Raw genomic sequence first — 23151 nt, 5'->3', positions numbered from 1 at the left:
TATGGAGTTCAATAATCGCACTCGGTGTCGAATTGGCTGTTGAAATGTTAATACTGTAAGTTGATAAATAAGTGAGTCAAATTTAAATAATAGATTTAAAAAAATTGATAAATAAATAAATTAATGTATTAGATTGATATGGATAGGAATTGAATAATATAAAATCATGATTAACGTCTCAATCTTTAATAGAAATTTGATATGTGAGAGATCAATTGCTTACATTGCATAATTCTAACTTAATAATTAATTATAGCCATTTAATCATTTTTTCTTATTAAAATATACAATATTTATTTTGAGAGTACTTGATTTTTTAAAAAATTCAATTTATTAAAAAACAATAAATGTTTTATAAAATCACTTAAGTAATAATTTTTAATAGATTTAAAATGAAATTATTTTTTGCGGCGTTTGTATGAAAAACGCCGCAAAAGGTAAATAATAGCGGCGTTTTTATAAAAAACGCCACAAAAAATTACTTTAAAATAATTTTTAACAGACAAAATAAAAAATATTTAGCATAACAAAACGACGTCGTTTTGTACAAAATAAAATAATTAGTGAACAATAGCGGCGTTTTTTTATGAAAACGCCACAAAAAATATTCAAATTCCCGCTCCCTCCTTACTCCCTCTTCTTCTCATGTACTTAATTCTTTTTCCCTTTTAATCTCAAAATTCCATGAGTTCCTTTGCCCCAACATATCGTAATACCGTTCAAATCCCTAAACCTTTTCTTTTTCTCTCCATGATTTTATATAAGTATACATGCATATAACAAATGATTCATTGATTTGGGGTTTTGTTTCTCTCTGAATCAGGACAAAAGGGTTTTCCGATCTATACCAAAAGACCACAGGGATTGATCTATGGAATTCCTTTTTCAGCAGTGTATTTTCTTTTTCCTTTTTCAGTTTTGTTCGATTTTTTTTATTTATTTTCTTTCTCTCTCCACTGTTTCGAAGCCAGCTTCTCTTTTGTCGAAGCCATCGGAGCTTGGTAATTGTTCTCAGCTTCAAGTGATTCAGCTTCGTTCGAATCGATTGATCGGCAATATAACGGCGGATTTCTCTCGGTTGTCTCGTTTAAAAGAGCTTGGTTTGGGTTCTAACAAGTTAAATGGTGAAATCCCAGAAGAAATCGCCTTTTAGATGGAAATCGCCTTACAGGTAACATACCAGATTCATTTTCAAACATGTCTAATTTGAAGTACTTGAATTTATCTAGAAATAATCTTGAAGGTGAGATTCCAAGTGGATTAGGTTCTTTATTCAATGATAGTTCTGTATTTTCAATTAATGAAAATTTATGTGGTAAGCCATTGAATAATGACTGTAAAAATGTGAGAAAAAAGAAACAGAGGAAGCTGATTTTGTTGATTGCTATGGTCGTTAGTGGTATTGGGCTATTTGTCGTGTTTTGTTGCGGTTACATTTACAGTCTTCTACGGTGGTGGAAGAGGTGGATGACCGGAGAGAAGAAGCGGAGTACGGGTAGTGCTAGTTCGGGAGCAGATCAAAGTCGTGGAAGTTCAACTTCTTTTCGTTGAAGTTCAACTTCGCTGATTCAGGTACGATTTTAGCTTTACTTTTTGTTCAAATTTTCGTTTTACAATTTTTTAATATTTTCTAATGTTAAAGTATGCTGATATATTGCAGTAAACTTTGAGAATATTAGACCTCCTGTAATGGAAGGCTTAGATACATTAATCATGGTATGTGGCTTCTTACTTTTACCTTCTTAAACTCTATGTTCCATATGCTTAGAGTCTGGAATTTCTTATCATTTTGCTTGATTTATTCAGAGAAAGAAACAATCTTCAAAGTCTAGTAGCCTTGAAAGCAATGGTATGACTTTCTTGTTGTAACCTTTGATGATTAGTTTACTCCGATTTCACTATCATATGTTATTTTTACAAGTTGGGGCTTGCAGGTAGTTCTTCAAATCAAACATCACCTGCATCTCAATGGTTTTCTTCAAAATCATCAAAGAAGGTTTGTTTTGTCATTTTATAGTTGATCTTCTTTTGCTGCTGATGCTCTTGTTACTACCATTTTAATCAAACAACCTTCATTAAACATTTGCTTAAGACTAGTTATCTAGGCAAGTGATCCTCCCCCTCTCACTCTCACTCTCACTCAGACAAATCACTAATTTAGAAGCCCCCCTCCTTTTTCATTCATATATTTTTGTTATCATTTTCAGGAGCTTACATTGGACCTAAACCAATGACCAACAGATTTGTTGTTGTTATGGTAATTCAGAATTGTTGTTCTGTAGATCTAGCTTGGAGAGTTTCCATTACTTGGTGGTTTTAAAATCAATTATGGAAATTGAATCTTAACTTTCTGTATACTGTCTATACTGCTTTGTTTGTTATCATTTGATGTTTGTTGTAATTGTGGAATTTTGTTTTGATCTCGTGTGTTATGCACATACTCTCTTTCCCTTTATGCAGTCGGGAACTGATGAAAGAAGTGTTCTAGGGAACACTATTGCTGTCCAGGCAGACATGCCATTCAGTGGCCTCACTACTTTCGGAACTGCATTTTTGTCGAAGTTTGAGTGTTCTCAAATGCCACATCCAGTTAGTTAATTGTTCAATTCTAGTTTGCTGCGATAGTTAATTTTTCTGCTTATATAGAATTTAATACCTTCTTTTCCTTTGAATTTCCGATCCCTTCAGAGTTCTGAAAAATATTCAGGTACTTCGGTATTTTTCAATTTTTCAATTTATTTCCTCCAATCTTTGAATTTAGTTCCAATTTATCGTCATTTATTTGCTGATTTAACTTGTAAAATAATTGTTCGCACCTAGGGTTTTTTTTTTATGTAGGGTTGTTTTTAATTTTAGTTGGAGAATATATTGTGGTTTGATTGTTTGTTAGGTTTTGATATTCATAGGGTTTTTAATTCGAATTTCTAGCTTAAGTAAGGACCTCATTTCTTCTGCCTCAAATTAATTAAATTTAATGGTTAGTATTTGTAAAATTTAATGTAATGTAAAATTTTGGCATGTTATTAATTGTAAAATATTTGGTCTTTGGGGTTTTTATTGTTACTGCAATTATATAATTGGTTTCAGCATGTTATATAATTGGTTTTCATTGTAAAATTTTTGACATATATGTTTCAGCAAGTAAATATTTAGGGATGGGATACTTGTATTTTAAGCCTGAAAAGTCATTAATAGGTTGAATAAATACTGCTTATAATTTTTGTTCAATTTTTTCTTGAATTTTGGTGAACTCCATTTTTTTTAAATCACATGATCTCAAATTTCAATTTCTTTTAACATTTATTGGAAGAATAATGTGGTCTCATTTGATTGTTTCTCCTACCTGGTTCTTGCTTCTACTCGTATTTCTTTTTGGATGAATAAATTTATTTGTTTAATCCTCATCATCCTGTACAATATCATGCTTGCAAGTTTCTGCTTTCCTCCTTATTAAAGATTTACTATCCTGTTATCCCTCTGTTGTTCTTGATGTGGACATTTTGCTGTTTATTCATGCTTACAGGATAGGAGCAAATGGTTTGGAGAACTCGTAAGCACTCCTCTGTCACTCCTAAACCAGTTGTTTAAATTATTTTCATAGCCTACTTTGATTGCTGTTATTTGTGGGAAAATTGGTCTACATTCTTTAAGCTGATCTTAAACTGCTTCCTACATTGTTTCAGCCTTGGGAAGAAAGTTTGCGGGATGCACACAAGTTTGGAAAACTTGTTCTGTTTTAGAACTTGGATCCAGCTTACTCTTCAGCAGAAGTGGAGGTAATATTTATTATGAATCACAATTAGGTTGTGTTTGAAGCATTTTGTATCTACGCGCATAAATTTCTGTTTTCTTTCACTTTTCCTCTCCCTACATGTGTGGTTTGTACCTTTTATCTTTCTTATGAATAATGCATGTTTATATTGCAGGATATAGTTTGGAATGCCTTCCATGAAAACTTGCAGAGCAAAGATGGTGCAGCAGACTGCATTTTATTTTTTATTACCTTGCAATGTGTATAGTCATAGGCAAGTTCAACTAGTCAGTGTGTTTTTCATATGTATTATTTATTTTAGTTTTGATTCTAAACTTTTATTTTTACTTTAATATTTACGACAACTTCAGTTCTAACTTTTGGATTTTAATTGTGTTATTAATTTATTATTTTAAATTCTAAAACTAAATTCATTAATTTTTATATTTAGTTTTAAAGTTAAAAATTTCATAGAAAAATTAATTTAAATAATATTTTTTATTTATCCTTAAAAAGTATATTTAAAGATCAAATTTAAAAAACAAAACATAATATAATATTTTTTATCATAAAAATAAATATTATTTGATTAAAATAATTTTTTTTAAAGATTATGTTTTTAGCGGCATTTTTGCTAGAAGCGCCGCTAAAGGTTTGTTCTTTAGCGGCATTTGTGATAAAATCGCCGCTAAGATCATGGTCTATAGCGGCGCTTGTGGAAGAAGCGCCGCTAAAGGTCTTGGTCTTTAGCGGCGTTTGTGGGAGAAGCGTCGCTAAAGGTCTTGGTCTTTAGCGGCGTTTTTGGGGAAAGCGTCGCTAAAGATCGTGGTCTTTAGCGGCGTTTGTGGAAAAAGTGCCGCTAAAGGTTTTGGTCTTTAACGGCGTTTGTGGGGTAAGCGCCGCTAAAGGTCGTGGTCTTTAGTGGCGTTTGTTTCTAAAAACGCCGCTAAAGTTAGCGACGCATTCTTTAGCGGCGTTTTTTCCGACGCTTCTCAAAGCGCCGCAAATACTTTTAGCGACGCTAAAAAGCGCCGCTAAAAGCCTGTTTTGGTGTAGTGTCTTGTTCTTTAACAGCGTTTGTGGTAAAAGCGCCACTAAAGGTCTTGTTCTATAGCGGCGTTTGTGAAAAAAGCGCTGCTAAAGGTCTTGTTCTATGGCGGCGTTTGTGGGAAAAGCGCCGCTAAAGGTCTTGTTCTTTAGCGGCGTTTATTTCTAAAAACGCCGCAAAAGTTTGCGGCATTGTTTGTGGCGCTATTGGAAGCACCGCTAAAGGCCAAAAAAACGCCGCTAAAAGCCTGTTTTGGTGTAGTGCATCTACTAAAAACTTATATTACTCTCATATATTTCATATAGATATACTTAAATCTTTTCTATCTATGTTACTAATTTGGAGATCCACCTATCCCATATCCGGGTTGAAAATCCCTTACTCCTATTTGATGCCGCATTCGTGCCCCTTAATAAAGTAATGCTAAGTTCTCTCTTTTTGTTTTAGTAACAGTTCGTAGGCGGAGTCAAAATCGTGCATGAGGTTAAAGTTTTCGTCTATTTGGTTTATTTAGATTTTTTTTGTGCTTCTTTTTATTGATTTTTATTTTAATTTAACTTTTTTTATTTTATATCCAAGCTTAATTCCCCATTTTCTTTAATTTCTTAGACTTGTACAAATCTTGGTCATAAGAACTTATAGAATTGATTAATCCAACCTCTGTAGTATTGGCCTACTCTCTATACTGTAAATTTAATTTCAATTTTAGGTGTAAAAAAATATTTTTGGTGGATTTAGCAACCATCAAATTTTAAATCTATTGTCGGGGACTGGCACTAACAAAATTTGTGTTTTCTTCATATGACTAAATTTGGACGTGCAGGCCACTCAAGCATACTCTAGAAGTAGAGAAAATTGTTTGTTCTTCAGAAATAGTAATAAATAAAAAAGAACAAAAAAATTGAAGAATGATCGAATGTTATGTTATGGCTATGAATTATCAACCGTTTGGGTTTATACCTAATTACTGAATAAGAGTACAAGAGATAAATGTATCTTCCATGGAAAGTAAATTTAATAATTTTGCTAATATTGTTCGGTGTATTGACACAATAAATACTATGCCAATCATGGTATGTAGTGCATGTGTTACACCCAGTCGTGATAGATGTGTATTTTATTTTGCACGAAGATTATCAAGAACAATTTAGCACTATTGAAAGTTTTCTTGGACCACCTCAAAGAAGATACAACTCATTCTTTGATGCATACAATTTTATGTAGAGAGATCTCCTCGATTTAGGCTATGGAATGAGACCCTTGTTCAATCCATATTATCAGCCTAGTCCACCTAAGTGGCAACCATTATCCTCAAGTTTCTCTTTAGAAGACATTTTAAATGCCCTTATTGCTAACACTCTTAAATTCCAACAGGGAAGAAGAGCAAGTAGGGAGAAATTAGAGAACTCAATGAGTCAACTTGCCATCTCAAGGAGTGAATTGGATTCCTAAGAGAAGTTGTCAATCCAAATAGAACCTAATCCGAGCTAAAACGTGAGTTCAGTGACTCTTAGAAGCAAAATTATTCTGGAGCCCTATCCTAGTAAAAATCATTGACAAGACTTGTGCAAGGAAAAACAAGATGACAATTCACAAGCAAAAGCGGAACCAACACCTCCCAAACCAATCGTGATTCCACCTCTTTTTCTTGGAAGGCTAGTGAGAAACAAGAGAGAAAAAGACGATGAAGAAGTCCTTGAGATTTTCTACAAAGTCGAGGTAAAGATTTCACTATTGGACGCTATAAAACAAATACCTCATTTTGCAAAAATTTTGAAGGAATTTTTGCTCTAACAAAAAGAAACCAACCAATTTCGAAAGGGTATGTATGGAGGAGAATGTATTAGCTCTTATCCAAAAAAATGATACCCCATAAATGTAAGGATCAATGTATGTTTTCAATTTCATATAAAATAGGTAATATTGACATTAAGAAAGTTATGTGTGATTTGGGTGCATCTATTAACATAATCAAGTTATCTATTTATAACTCACTTAATATCGGTCATTTTGAAAGAAATAAGTGTTAGCTTCCAATTGGAAAACATATCTATAATCTACCCGGAAGAGGTGCTGGAAGATATTTTGGTTATAAAAGAGTTATAATATATTTCTTTATAAAAGTTATGGCTAAGAAGTATAAACGTAACTTATTTATATGTTCTATATATTATGAAACTAATATGCATATTCATAAAAAGTGTTATAGTTTTATTATAAATTTTTGAAAAAAAACTTCTAAAATTATGGTAAAAATTGCTTGACTACAAATTTTACTACCAAACATGATCTAGAGAATTATAATGTAATTACATCCTACAAGCCAAATACGTCCAAGAAATTACAATTCTTTATAATTTTAAGAAAGTGTAATTACTACCCTCATAATTAGACTTTTATTCAATTACTTTGTGTTGTCCAAATAAACTCTAAGTAAATGTATTTTACATTTTTTAATATTATTGTTGAAAATTGAATGTAAAAGTAAAAAAAAATCAAATTAATCAATTTTGTTCTGAATTTAAATATTTTTCTTATGGCATGTATGTTATAAAATAAGTAAAAAATTAAGATAAATGATAATGTTATTAATGAAAATGGTAAACTAAAACTTTTACTGTAAAATAGATATGCTTAAAAATGTTAAAGTTTAAATTAATAATTTTGTTATTAAATATGTAAGAGAAATACTAAAATGTACCATAGTTTAATAAAATTTCATATCAATTAGATAAATAATATATAAAATGTAATTTAAGAAAACACTTTTAGAAAATGTAAATAAAGAAAGACGTTTCAATAAATAAACATTTATGTGATAGAGTAATGAAAAATGAATTATAAATATGGAGGACTTAAGTTTATATTAGAAAAAGCGGAAGTATTTTGTCAGTGGAACAACATGGAAGGACTTCCGTGTTATTAAACCAATTTATTGTTCCCTTAATTTCTTGTTGTATACTTTTTGTTTACGTGTTTAAAACGTATAATAATTTATTTTACTCATTAATTTTATATAATAAAAAAATTATTTAACCTTTCATTTAAGTTCTCGTCTCTTTTAACTCTTCAACTAGTATTTTATGTTAAATCACTCAAAATGAATAAAAAAATTAACATTTGTTAATTTTTTCATCTATTTTAGGTGATTGGACAAATAACACAAGATTAAAATTAAAAGAGAAAAAAATTAAATAAAAGATTAAAATAATTTTTTAAAATAATAAAAGGTCAAATAAGTGATTATAGGTTGAAAGATAATCCTCATTGTATATTTGTTTCCTTAACTACCTATAAATTCTAAAAGTTAAATTTTAAATTCATTGTGGTTTTTTACTGAAAATTCATTAATTGTAGCGAAGAATTAATAAATTTATATTTGGTGACACATCACATGATGTAAACTATTGGTAGAAGAGCTTGTCCCCACGATTGAGAACTAGTCGACTAACCAAATGAGTTTACCTTCATTTCACATATATAATTTCTTTTAACTATTACTTCAAACAGTTTTATCTTCCATCATCGATTAGGACACTGAATAAAATTTACCTTTGTTTTTTTCTTTAATTTAGTGCTGCTAATAAGTCTATGCTTTCATGATCAATCGTCACTTCTTGAAACTTCAACTGATACAACAGCATTTATCAATTTGTTATTTAAAGGATTGCCGGCAATGAGAATTACATCATATGATAAACATTTTCTACATCAAATTGTTATATAATTTTGGTTTAATTACAAGATTAAGATCTTAAAATTTTCAAGTCATTTGTGGATTTACACTGATGTAAGTCTCACCATGTGTAAGGTTTGTTAATGTTTATACAAATCCATTAATAAAATCAAAAAAATTGTATTATACATTGAAATATTTGTTGCAAATTAAATAAGAAATCTGAAGATGTTGAACCAGTCTACAGATTCCAGTTGATGCTTCAAAAGCTCAATACCTTGATTTGTGACCGAGGACCTGGTCTAGTTTACATTAAGTCATCATATATGTCTCCTGGGCCAAAATCTTTTCCTGTTGCAATCTATTTGTAACTCAAAAGTACATGTATACTAAACGTGTTCAATACATTCAAATCAAATACTTACCTGACATCTATGTGACATAAGTTCCAATTCTGTTGGCCAGCCAGATGATTTCTTTTATATGTAACCACTCAGTCTTCTACCATATATACATCAAGAGATTCAAAGTGAATTATAGTGCGTATAGAGTTGAAGAAAAATGGGCAAGGGTAACTTGAGAGTGGTGCTTATGATTATGCTTACGATGATCACGGCGGCTGCGGTAAGAAAAGTGGCGGCAAGCGAAACCCAGTTGCCGAAGTAACTGCGGCGATGTTATCATACCATACCCTTTTGGTACAGGCAACGATTGTAATATTAGTGAAGATTTTTTCCTAACATGTGATACTACTTCCGTACACAACAAAGCATTCTTAACCACTGGTAACATCCAAATCGTTAACATATCTTTAGATCGTCATCTACAAGTCCTTAGTTCAGCAAGCTACGACTGTTATCCTTCAACAAATGATTCATATTTCAACTACTAGATTGATCTATTGAAATTCCCTATTGATAACACCCGAAACATGCTCACAACAATTGGTTGTGACACCTACGCCGTCGTTTGAGGCTCCAACAATGAATACGCAACGGGTTGCCTATCGTTTTGTAATAGCATTAGTGATGTGATTAATGGCTCCTGTTCTAGCATCGGTTGTAGTCAGACGGCGATCCTGAAAGGAGTAAGAGGTTATAATATGTCTCAACAACTATGATAATCTATTAGGAGATAATCTTTCATGCAGCGAACACACTTGACAAACCCATCAAGATTGGCGAGCTTATTATTTTGGCAAACTAAGAATATAACAAGATTTAAAGAGCTTTCCTGCAAGCTATGTTTACAAAATATATTTTCTTTTTAGAATATTTAGTATTTATTAGTATAATATATTTAGCATTTATTAGCATAATATATTTGACATTTATTAGTATAAAAATATTTGTTATTTATTTCCATATTTAAGAGTTTTTTTTTTGTTATAAATACTCCTGTTACATTGTTCAAAATAGATGAGTGAAAAATAATAAAAACCTTAGCAGACAATTTTGTTGCTAATTTTTTCTCATTTCTCCTCTACAATTCTTTCTTCCTTAATATCAAAATTCTAACAAGTGGTATCAGAGTCATCTCTTACATGTTGTTACTGTTCTTTTCGAGTTATACATGGCTTCTGCGAGTTTCTCACCACCTTCACCGTTTATTTTCAATGGAGAAAGTTATCATATATGGGTTGTTAAGATGAAGACCTACCTACAAGATTATGACTTGTGTGAGATTGTGCATATTGATGTTGAGCTAGCACCATTGAGGAATAACGCTACAATCGCTCAAATTAAACACCACGGTGATGAGCAAGCTAAAAGATACAAAGCAATGTCTTGTATACATAATGGCGTCTCAGATGTCATATTCATGTGTATTATGGCTTGTGAGACTCCAAAAGAAGGTTGAGATAAGCTAAAGGAGGAGTTTTAAGGTTTTGACAAGACAAGAAAACAACAACTTAGTAATATTAGAAGAGATTTTGAGAATTTGAAGATGAAGGAGGTTGAAACAATGAAGCAGTACGCAGACAAGATTATGGCGGTTGTAAATAACATCAAGTTACTTGGGGAAGAATTCACAGATAGCAAGGTCATTGAGAAGGTCATAACAACAGTTCTTGAGATATATGAATCTAAGATTTCCTCACTTAAACACTCAAGGGATCTCTCGGCGATCTCTCTTACAAGAATTGCTACGAACCCTGAGTATTGATGATGCGAACCCCCGGAAACATAAGGGTATGAAAAGTTGGACAGAAAAGAAAGAAGATAGATTGAGAGATGGTGGTGAGGAATAAAATCCACCATGCTCTCACTACGAAAAGACAAATCACTTGAAGAGGTATTGTTGGTTCAATTCATATATTCAATGTAGAAGTTGTAAACAATTTGGCCACATGGAGAAAGTATGTAAGAAAAAAGGGTGAACTCTACAACAGAATGTGCAGGCTTAGGAAGCTGAGGCAGATCACATTTAGGAGGAGCAGGTATTCACAGCCACAAGTTTTGCATAAAAAACCAAGTCGTAAAAGGTTGGTTGATCGATAATGGATGCATCAACCACATGACCTCAGATGAAAGAATCTTCAGGAAGATTGACAAAAGATGTGATCTTAAGGTGAGGATTGGTAATAGCGAACTCTTAGAAGCTAAGGGAAAAAGGAGATGTGTTGATCAGCACTCCAAGAGGTACTAAAGTAATTATAGATGTGTTTTTAGTTCCTAAAATAGATAATAAGCTCCTTACCATTTGTCAATTGATGGATAAGAAATACACAGTTGTTTTCAAAGATATATATTGCATTATATTTGATTTATTGGGATAGTAAGTGGTCACAGTCTCAATGAACAATAAAAGCTTTGTGCTAGATTGGAACTTTGAGGCTTCAAGAGCATATACAAGTTCAATGGATAAATCATATAGTTGGCACAAAAGACAAGGATATGTAAACTATAATTTCCTTAGTCAAGTGTGTAAGTCAAAATCGGTTGAGAAGATGACTAAAGTTGAAGATAAAGATGAAGATGAAGGTTTGATGATCTTCCTGTTAAGAGCATCAGGCCTATTGTTGAACTTATCACAGATGTGACTTAGCAGTATTGGAGCATGCAATTTTTGAATAAGTTGCATGAAAAAACAACATTGGAGTTTGCTGTAATATGGTCAAAAAAGAGTGTTGCAAATTGGCCACTCATACAGTAGCAAGCAATAGGATGAACTGTGAGCTTACAAGCTCACAAAAATGCAAGTTGCGAACTCAAAAAAGTGCAAGTTGATAAATGTGCGAGCTATGAAAAGTGCAAGCTGCAAACTGAATGAAATACATGTTGCAAAAGTGTGAGGACACCAGATTGCAAGCTTATCAAAGTACAAGCTTGTGAACAAGACAAGATGCAAACTTGTTGATATTCTGACCAAACCACTTGAAATGTCCAGATTTGAGAAACTAAGAAAAGAAATTGGTGTTCGCAGCATAAAGGCCAAGGAGGAGTGTTGGGAGATGACCATTCATGCAGTGAACACACTTGGTGAACCCATCAACATTGGCGAGCTCACAGAAAGTGGCGAGCCTATTATTTTGGTGAACTAAGAATATGAAAAAGATTTAAAGAGCTTGCTTGCAAGTTATGTTTACAAAATATATTTTCTTCCTAGAAGATTTAGTATTTATTAGCATAATATATTTTATATTTATTAGTATAAAAATCTTTATTATTTCTATCCATATTTAATATTTTTTTCTTGTTATGAATATTCATGTTACATTATTCAAAATAGATGAGTGAAAAATAATAAAAAATCTTAGCAGAAAATTTTGTTGACAAGTTTTTCTCGTTTTTTCTCTGCAATTTTTTCTTCCTTAGTATCGAAATTCCAACATAATTATAGTCAAATTTTGCTCAATAATCCTTATAGTTAAGTGTTTGTTGTAGAGGATGGTGCCTATAACTTCTCGAATTTAGATCTTGGTGGATATGATTTAAAAGAGAAACAATTTCCTATTATTCTTGACTGGACAATCGGGAATTTAAGTTGCAGTGAAGCAAAGGAGGATATGAGTAGCTTTGCATGCAAAAAGAATAGTAAGTACGTTGAATCGAAAAATAGTTCAGGGTATATCTACAAGTGTTGTGATGGTTATGATGGGAACCCTTACCTCACTAAAGGATGCTAAGGTAAATATATAAATTCTTCCTCGATGCTACCATCTTGTTGATAAACGAGTGTGAAACATTACAGCCTTGCAACAGTACATGTTCTAATTTTTTGGGCTGTTACAAATGTTCAAGTCCGGAGGGTTTAAAGGTGACGATTGGAAAAATGGAACTGGCTGAAATCGTCTTATTTATAAGAGATCTCTTGTTAATATTGCTCTAGGTTTGTATATCTATTTACTTTTATATCCTAACTATATTTTGGTATCACAAGCCAAACATAGATTAATTTAATTGAGTGATGATAAAAATTTTATAAAATAAATTATATTATTTTAAAAGATACTTTTACCATTAAATATATTTATATAGAAAATAAATATACACATAAAAAGTGTAATAGAAGGGTAAAGGCTTATGTGAAAATTTTGATAGGGTACAAAGATTTTTTTTCCTTTTTACATTTTACATTTAAAATTTTGATAGGGTACTATGGAAGTTTTTATAATGAGAGTCAAATTGCATTTTAATTTTTATTCAAAAATAAAAATTAATCATATACATTAGATTAAAGAGCAAATTGGTCATTTTCATTTACTTTTATTCTTAAAAACTAGGGTGGCTAATGAATAACCAAACAGTTGCACATAACGTGTCATGTGTACCTTATCTTGATATATAGAGTCTAGTTTTTAACCATATAAATGGATGAAATTTTTACAAGATAATTAATTTTCCTTTAATCTATTGTATAAGGATTAATTTTCTCAATTTTTAGTTGAGAGAGCAAAAACTATTCGACTCTTAGTATAAAAATCTCTATTATACTTTTACCAAAGCCCTAAATTGTAAGTATTCAGATTCATGTGAGACAAATGGATTTTGTCCCATTCTTTTTATTAGGTCATTCCATTAAATATGTTGTTTCATTGTATTGAAACCAAAAATATAAGCTTATTTTCCACCCACGCCGGAATAAATAGAGTTTTCTAAAAAATCTATTAGTGGAGGAATACCTATTAAATATAAGAACCATAGAAGTAAAAGAGAGCAAAAAATATAATCTTTTGTATATAATCTTGGATAATATCAAATGTTATTAGTTTGATATGTAGACCAACTAATCCAATGTATTCATGGAAAAGTAGAAGCGCTTATAATTTATCATGCTCATATATCCATCATATGAGTCTCCATAAATAGTAATTTAAATTTTAACATATTTAATCCAAGTGCTAATCATATATGTGGTAGCTTGGTTTACAGGTTTTGGCATTGGATTCTTTGCTCTCCTCTTAGACGTAACATTGGTTGTTTTTTATGATAAGGCAAAGACAGATTATCAAACTAAAGCAAAAATATTTTCAGCAAAACATTGACAATTTATTTCAACACCATCTTTCCCAACGTGAAGGGTGTGATGAAAAGGTTAAAGTATTTGCAGCTGAAGAACTGGAGAAGGTGACAAACAGTTACCATGAAAGTAGAATCTTAGGACAAGAAGGTCGGGATAGTTTACAAAGGAACATTGTCTGACGATCAATTGGTTGCCATAAAGAAATCGAGGATTGGAGATCATAGTCAAGTTGAACCCTTCATGAATGAAATAACTATGCTTTACCAAATCAACCACAGGAATGTTGTCAAACTCTTAGCATGTTGTTTGGAGAAACCAGTTCCTTTCTTGGCTTATGAATATGTAACTAAAGAAACCCTTTCAATCACCTGCACAATGCTACATATGACTCGTTTCTTCCACGGGAAGCTCATTTGAGGATCGCCATCGAGATGGCGAAAGCCCGTTCTTATCTGCATTCTGCTGCTTTTGTTCTGATCATTCATCGAGATATCAAGTTGTCTAACATGCCGTTGGATGACAATTACACTGAAAAAGTTTCAGATTCGGAGCTTTAGGATTGGTCCCATCTAAACAGGTATAGATAACTACAATTGTACAAGGAACTTTTAGTTATTTGGATCCTGAATACATGGATACAAGTCAACTGAAAGAGCGATGTTTATAGCTTCAAGGTTGTTCTTATCGAGTTACTTACAGCACAGAAGGTTACTTCTATTGAAATTTGGCAACAATGCAGCAACATGTGTCCAAGCCACAATGCAGCATCATGCACACAGCATGCAAATGTTCATGGTATATTTCGGTCATTGAACTTTTGTAACATGTGACATGTGTTTGATTTGATTGTAAATTTTTGTTTAGCTGAGGTTCCGCCATGTACTTAGCAGATTAAGTAGGTTTTAGGTTATCATTAAGTTGATTTTACAGCTTGGTTACTTGCACAAACAAAGTTTATTTTCTTTCAATGTAATAGAACTATTTTTGTATATATTATTTTTGCTTAATGAAGTAATGAGATCAGTCAACTTCTTTTCTCCTTCAACATCTGATTCTTGTTTCTGTTTTTCATCTTTCAACATAAATTTTTAGTTTTTTTTATCTTTAGTTTGATTTAAAACTTAACAAATGGTATCAAGAGCCTGTCATCTTTGAGGGCCTTTGCTGTGTGTTGATTTGTGTTGATTCTTTGAGTTATTCGTGCTTGAAAGAAAAGAAACAAAAGCTATTTTTGTTGGCTTGTTTAGTTACTGCAAAAGGATGAGTTTTTTACCACCACCACCACCTATCTTTACTGGTGAAAACTACAACATTTAGGCCATGAAAATGAAGACATTTTGTAGGCTCATGATCTGTAGAGTGTTGTTCTAGCTGACACAGAGCCACCACCTTTGAGAGCTAATCCAACCATAGCTCAAATTTGGCAGCATAATGAAGACTGTGCCAAAAAGTATAAGGCTATGTCATGCCTTCAAAATAGAGTTTCAGATGTTATTTTCACAAGGATAATAGCTTATGACACTCCAAAGCAAGCTTGGGATAGACTCATGGAAGAGTTTTAATGGTCAGACAAGACCAGGCAACAATAGTTGACCAACTTGAGAAGGGACTTAGATATTTTGAGGATAAAGGAGTCTGAAACCATCAAGAAGTATGCTGACAGGATTATGGCCATGGTCAACAACATAAGACTGCTTGGAGATGAGTTTAGTGACAAAAGGATAGTTGAAAAAGTCATTACAACTCTTCTAGAGAAGTCTGAGTCAAAAATTTTTTCTTTGGGGAACTCGAGGGACCTATCAGCTATACCCTTAATAAAGTTGATAAATGCTCTCTATGCACAAGAGCAAATAAGAGCAAACAGAATGGAGGAGCGTTCTGAAGGAGCCTTTCAGGCAATGAGCTGAGAAAGCTCAAGATCGAGCTCAAGCTACAAGGGCAAGAAGCCTTGGTTAGAAAAGAAAGAAAAAGGGAAGAATGATGCTGCTAAAAATAAGTTTCCACCATACATTCATTGTAAGAAGTCTACTCATTTAGAAAAATATTGCTGGTACAAGCCTGACATTCAATGTAGAAGCTGCAAGCAGCTTGGCCACATTGAAAAGGTCATCAAGAACAAGGAAAAAACACAACCACAGTAGTAGAATCAAGCTCAAGCTACTAAGGATGTCTAAGCTCAAGAGGAGCATGTCTTTACTGCCTCTTTCTTTACAAGCTCGAGCAAAGTTAGGAAGAATTGGCTGATTGACAATGGTTGCACTCATCACATGGCTTCAGAAAAAGGTATGTTTAGGGAGCTAGACACTAACTTTGTATCCAAAGTCAGAATTGGGAATGGTGAGTTCATCAAAGCCAAAGGCAAAAGCAAGGATGTGATTTGCATTCAATCGGATAACAAAACCATTTCAGAAGTTTTTTTGTACTTGACATTGATCAGAATCTGCTCAGTGTTGGTCAATTGTCGGAGAAGGGGTACTCTCTTATTTTTGAAAAAAATACTTGTGTGATCAAGGATTCTCTTGATCAAGTGTTGGTGGCAGTAGTTATGTATGATAAATCTTTCATCTTAGATGTGAATCAGCTAGAAGTAAAGGCACATACAGCTCTGGCTGATGAATCATGTTTATGGCACAAGAGGCTGGGGCATGTGAGTTATAAGTCACTAAGTTTACTGCACAAGATGAGCCTAGTTGAAGACATGTCCAAGATCGAGCCTAAGAAAGATGTGTGTGAAGTCTGTCAGTTTGGCAAGCAGACCAGACTGTCTTTTCCTGTTAACAAAGCTTAGAGAGCTCAAGAGAGGCTCCAATTGGTTCATACTGACATTTTTGGATCCATAAGGACTTCTTATTTAAATGGCAGTAGGTACTTTGCATTATTCATTGATGATTGCACCAGATTCTGTTAGGTGAGCTTCTTGAAACAAAAGTCAGATGTGGCTGACTTCTTCTACAAGTTCAAGGCATTGGTTGAGAATCAAGCCAGCTGCAAGTTGAAGATTTTGATTTCTGATAGTGGGACTGAATATGTGTCTCAAAGGTTCTAGAAGATTTGTGATGAAGTAAGAATTCAGCACCAATTAACCACTATCTACACACCATAGCAGAATGGTCTTTGTAAGAGAAAAAACATGACTATTCTCGATATGGCCAAGTGCCTTTTGTTTGAAGGCAAAATGCCTAACAATTTTTGGGCTAAGGTAGTAAATACCTCTATGTATTTGCTAAACAAGCTACCAACTAATGCAGTCAAAGGCAAAACACCTTTTGAAGCCTAATTTAGACACAAGCCAAATGTCTCACACTTGAAAATGTTTCGCTACTTATGCTATACACTGTGCCAGCTGAGAAAAGAATTAAGCTGGAAAATAGGTCCATGTCTGGAGTCTTTGTTGGCTATAGCGGTATAAATAAAGGGTATAGGGTCTTTGATCCATTCATTAAGAAAATTATTGTGAGCAGAGATGTGAAATTCAATGAAGGAAGCTGTTAAAAATGGGATGGAATATATGCAAGCTTGTCTGAGCAAGACCAGTATGATCTTGATCTACAGCATGCTGAGATTGAAGTTGAAACTAAGGATGATTATGATAATGCACCTGTCAGAGGCACTAGAACCTTAATGAACATCTATGAGAGGTGTGATATGACCATTGTTGAACCTTCTAATTTTGATGAAGCTGCAAGAGAGGGTTGTTAGAAAAAAGCAATGGAGGCTGAATTGAGGATGACCACAAAAATGACATATGAAAGCTGGTTGATAGACCAGCAAACAAAAAGGTCATTGGTGTGAAATGGATGTTTAGGACTAAACATAATGCAGATAGGTCACTGATAAGCACAAAGCTAGGCTGGTTGCAAAGGGGTACAATTAGCAGCATGGCATCGATTTCTTTGAAACCTTTGCATCAGTTGCAATGTTGGACACCATAAGGCTGTTGTTTGCCTTAGCTGCTTAGAAGTAGTGGAAAGTGCATCAGCTAGTTGTTAAATCAACTTTTTTTGAATGGATTTTTCAAGGAAGAGATCTTTGTTGAGCAACCTGATGGATTCAAGGTTCTTGGTGAAGAGCACAAGGTCTGGTATGACAGGATTGATGCATACTTGTCAAGGCTGGGGTTCAAGAAGAGCATTAGTGAGCTTACACTCTATGTGAAGAAGGTTGAAAAAGAAACCTTGCTGATTGTATCTCTGTATATGGATGACTTATTGGTTACTGGTTGTAAGAGTGAATTAATTGAGGAATTCAAGAAGTAGATGCAAGATGTTTTCTTGGTATGGAAGTGAATCAGAATGAGCAGGGTATTTTCATAAGCCAATAAGCATTTGCATTGAAGGTCCTAAGCAAGTCTTACATGACAAATTACAAACCTGTTAGCACTCCTGTGGCACAGGGAGAAAAAATCTCCAGCAACAGTGACCATACCCAGTTGATGAGAAGAGCTATAGAAGTCTAGTTGGTTGCTTGTTCTATTTGACAGCAATAAGGCCAGACACCATTTATGCAGTAGGCCTTCTATCAAGATTCATGCATTGCTGCAATGTAGCTCTTCTCAAGGCTGCTAAAAGAGTCTTAAGGTATGTCAAAAGGACCTTAGGCTATGGTGGGAAGTTTGAGAAAGCTGAGGAACTGAAGCTAATTGGCTATTCGGACAGTGATTGGGTTGGTTCAGTTGATGATAGAAAAGTACATCGGGCTACTTCTTCACTATAGGTTCAGGAGTTTTTAGTTGGAGTTCTAAGAAGCAATGATAAGAGCTCATCCTTCGCAAAGTCGAGTATAACTGACTCCTCATTGTTAATCCAGCCATTTGGCTTAGGAAGCTTTTGAGTGATTTAAATGTTGATCAAGAGGAAGCAACAGAAATTAAAGTGGACAACCAATCAGTTGTTGCCATTGCCAAGAATCATCTGTTTCATGGCAAGACCAAGCACTTCAAGATCAAGTATCACTTTGTAAGGGAGGTAGAATTGTCAAAGGAAGTCAATTTGATTCATTGCTGCTCGGAGGTTCAACTCGTAGACATTCTGACCAAGCCATTAGCTGCCACAAGACTCGAGTATTTGAGGAAGCAAATTGGAGTCTACTACTTTGTAGCCAAGGAGGAGTGTTGAAAGTTGACAACAATGCAGCAGCATGCATGCAGCATCCAAATGTCCATGGTGTATTTCGGTCATTGAACTTTGTAACATGTGACATATGTTTGATTTGATTGTAACTTTTTGTTTAGCTGAGGTTTAGCCATGTACTTAGTAGATTTAGTAGGTTTTAGGTTATCATTAAGCTGATTTTACAGCTTGGTTACTTGCACAAGCAAAGTTTATTTTCTTCCAATGTAATAGAACTATTTATGTATACGTTATTTTTTGCTTAATGAAGTAATGGGATAAGTCAACTTCTTTTCTCCTTCAACATCCAATTCTTGCTTCTGTTTTTCATCTTTCACCACAAATTTTTAGTTGTTTTTGATCTTTGGTTTGATTTAAAACTCAACAGTTTTTTTTGAAAGATCAGAAGAAAACAAAGTTTTGTCTATTCACTTTGTTTCTTCGATGAAACAAAATCGATTGCTCGAAATTATCAATTCGAAGGTGTTGAATGATGGAAACGTGAAGCATCTTAAAGAAGTAGCTTCGTTAGCTAGGAGATATGTGAGAATGAAGGGAGAGGAAAGGCCTAGTATGAAGGAAGTAGCCCATGAATTAGCAGGACTGCAAGCAATCAATCATCCTTGGGGCAATAGTAATTCACAGGCAGAAGAAACAGAGAATTTGCTTGGTGAATTGAGCAACACTTATGGCGATGGTGCAACCAGCAGCTCACTGGGGTACGATAGCATAAATAATCGAGTCACGTTTGAACTTGAAGGTGCACGTTGACAGCATACAATAATGTCCTTTTTATCTAATATCTTTCTTCTTCTTTTTTTCCTTTACCATTAGATGTCATGTTGTAATTTGTAAATGTCATACGATAATCATCAATGTCTGAAAACATTTAAAGTATCGTCGAAATGAAAAGAAACTATATTTGGAAGCTTGGTACATGATAATGATGTGGTAGAAATCATCCTACTTAGCATACACAGAAGGAAAAAAATTTCCCTTTTCTTAGCTAAGTATGAGTAAATTATATCATGGAAATGCTCCTGATAAGCATTACAGTAAGAACAAAAAATTTACTTTTAGCTGTAAAAAATTTATTTATCCTGCATGATATGAAGGCTAAGTTAATGAATCTAAATCAGTGGATCTATTAGTTATACAGCGAATTCATCCTCATTCTTCAATCTACACTGTTAACTCACTATATACCTTTAAGGCCAAGTCGAACAAATCTACTTGAATATGTGATGTGGTCCACAAGCACTATGATACATTTAAATTGCAGAAGATTAGTTGCCAAAACTCTGTGTGCTCAGTTCGGATCGGTGCAGTCTCAAGTTGAAACTTGAGCTCTTCAATGGCGACTAGACCTTGCCGTCGGATGAAGGAAGGCTTATATCGGTTTTAACTGCTTTCGGTGTTGATGTTGTTACTGAATTGGTACCTTTAGAGGGAGATGAGGATGGAGTTGGGAACTTCTTGGGAAGCATTTGTTCCCAGTATTCCTTAGGCAATCTTGATGAGTCTGAGAGAACAATGAAAGCAAGAAGAGTGAAGAGCAAGCACTTGTGCCTCCAAGAAACTAACATGTTTGATTGTTGTTATTGATGTCTGATGATCAGGAGATGCCTGGAGAGCTCCACTTAACTTTCAAACATGGTTTTAGAAGGTGTGTTGCAGCAGACATGTTGAGTAATCTATGGAGACTGCCAACTTGTCTGTAAGAGAAAAAACATGTCAGTGGCAGACAATGGGGGAATTTGAAATTACTAAAACTTTTAAGCGGCTCATGTTTGTTGCTCACGTTGTCTAATAGGAAGTAGAATCTGAGAATGTTGAGTGAGGAATTTAAGGGATTTATATATTGATCTGGGACCAGACATTAGCTGGGTCTTTGATATATTTTAATGTTTGATCTTTCCTGGTCTGGAAACAAATCTTTGTTGTCAGAGCTGCTCTAGTGCTGTAATCAGTAATGCCACTTTGACAATAAAATACCACTAAAGTAAATATAGTTATGCCAATTTTAATACCATGCATTTTCACATGGTATACCATGCATGATGCCTTCATGTTATCATGCATACACATATATACATTTAGTGCATAATATATGAACGCATGAATGCATATTCTTTATATAAATTGATCCCATGAAGTATTTGATATAGTAAAAGAATTTGCCTATAAAGTCCTCTCAGCCTATAAATATAGGGTTGGGAAGAACCCTACCTAAACTATAGCATTATTATTCTTGAATTTCAATCATGCAAACATGAGGATAGTGCCCTTTTTTTTTATTAATTTTGTTTTCTAATATCAACATTAGAGAAAAAAGGGTTAAGAAGATGAGAAAAGTGAGTTCAAAACAAGCATCTTAGACTCTTTTGTATGCTACTTTACCAACATTGAGACAATTTTACAATAATTTTTTGTGGTTTGAGCACTGGTGGTCTGTGGTCTTAAGTGAGATGTGGATATACTTTATGACAAAACCAGTTGTTTTTAAGGCACCCAAAGACTTAAAACTTATACGTAGTAGTCCTTTGAGGACAATCAAAGTTCCAACTAAGGGCAACTTGGCATATTTCAATAATGTCCTTAACAAAAGGGACATGGGTGGGTTGCTTTGAATCAAAATTTAAACCTCTTTATTGTTGCTATAAACTAGAATATTGGTGAAGTTGGAAGAATGTCGGGTGAAAGGAAAAAATATATTATTAAATTGGTGGAGGCAAATAATGAAAATTCAATTAGAGGCTTCAATGATAATTTATTTAAAGTTTCATTCCTCCTCATCACTTAATTATTCGGAGTGGAAAAAGTTATGAATATATACTTTTATAAGAAAACGTAATTTTAATATATGAATATGTGATTAATTGTGTTTTAATGGATAATATCAGTTTTGGAATACTTACTGGCCAAAATAAGTTTTAATTGATTTGGTAAGTTAGTTTATTTTTTTATGTACGAGAAGAGTACGGTTATGAATTATTTGAGCTAAAATTGAATTATAAATTTTAAAGGATATAAAATAATAATTTCATACTTTTGAGTCCAAAACCTTAAGGACTTACTCAACCTCCTTTATTCTAAGCCTATTAAAATCAAATAATATTTTGTGACCCGTTTTAAATACAAGAGAGTTCAGATAAAATACAAAATTTAAAAATGAATTTATGCAATAATCAAGATTTATTTTTTATCAAGTTGGGCCTTGAATAAGTTTTTCTACACAGACTTAACTAATATACTTATTTGTATATATTTTAAAATAACAATTATATTTGTTATATATTTTAATAAATCCATTAACCTGATCAACTAAAGCCATGACAATATCTTGTAATGAAAAGATACAACATACTTGTTCTGTTCCTTCTTATGTTGAGTTAGCTTTAGGGTTCATATCTGTTTGCAACTTTGAATATTTGAAGAAATGATAGCATATCCTGCAAGTTCTCAAAATGTAAATTATAGAATATGACTGAAGGTAATATATGCTTTTGACCCCTGTCAATGCTGTATTCTTTTTAATTAAGCTTATATTTTTAACCAGTACGAAACTAATTCGACTCAGTCCACAAACATATCTAAGTATATAAATATAACTATAAAAATATGTCGTAAAACTTGTCTAAATAAATGCTTCTTTTGCATAAACACATCTATCCAAATTAAATATAGCTATTGGAGCAAACATAATTATTCAAATACAACCCTTAATAAAAAATTGTACTGTGACCTTCTCATCATCATATGCAAGCCATGTGATTTACTATTTTGAAAATGATCCAACATCATTGTTGTCTGAATCTTGTTTCACCAATTAGGTTTTTCCCCATCTTTGGTCTAATCATAATGAGCTCAATTTTACAGAAAGACTGGCTGCATGAGCAAAATGGGTAGTTTACGGCTTGTGATGAAGAAAAGCCTGTCATTTTGATTGTACATTTGGAATTACCTATGTGTACATGAGTGAAAGAAAGGTTTTAGAAAAACAAAGAGGGGGTATGAGAAATGCTAGAATATTGAACATATGAAAGGCAAGCATGATCTGATAATATCATGTCAGTTTGAGATCAGTACCAAATGATATTGT

General features: G+C 33.2%; 1 protein-coding gene and 1 pseudogene across 1 annotated transcript; both read left to right on the top strand.

Moving 5' to 3' along the window:
- Positions 1 to 715: 715 nt before the first annotated feature.
- Positions 716 to 4128, top strand: LOC105797128 (EH domain-containing protein 1-like). Its single transcript, XM_052628105.1, has 9 exons — positions 716 to 1572; positions 1661 to 1716; positions 1807 to 1849; positions 1935 to 1996; positions 2461 to 2589; positions 2689 to 2707; positions 3524 to 3550; positions 3684 to 3776; positions 3927 to 4128. The coding sequence occupies exons 2-7, from the start codon at positions 1690 to 1692 to the stop codon at positions 3526 to 3528; spliced, it is 285 nt and encodes a 94-aa protein (XP_052484065.1). The 5' UTR covers positions 716 to 1572; positions 1661 to 1689; the 3' UTR covers positions 3529 to 3550; positions 3684 to 3776; positions 3927 to 4128.
- Positions 4129 to 8601: 4473 nt separating this feature from the next.
- On the top strand, positions 8602 to 19820 carry LOC105795677 (wall-associated receptor kinase 2-like; annotated as a pseudogene).
- Positions 19821 to 23151: the final 3331 nt, after the last annotated feature.

This window comes from Gossypium raimondii, chromosome 3 (assembly GCF_025698545.1).
Source record: "Gossypium raimondii isolate GPD5lz chromosome 3, ASM2569854v1, whole genome shotgun sequence".
Lineage (NCBI taxonomy): Eukaryota > Viridiplantae > Streptophyta > Magnoliopsida > Malvales > Malvaceae > Gossypium > Gossypium raimondii.
The sequence above is the reverse complement of the archived record's forward strand: the minus strand, read 5'-3'. Positions and strand labels throughout refer to the sequence as shown.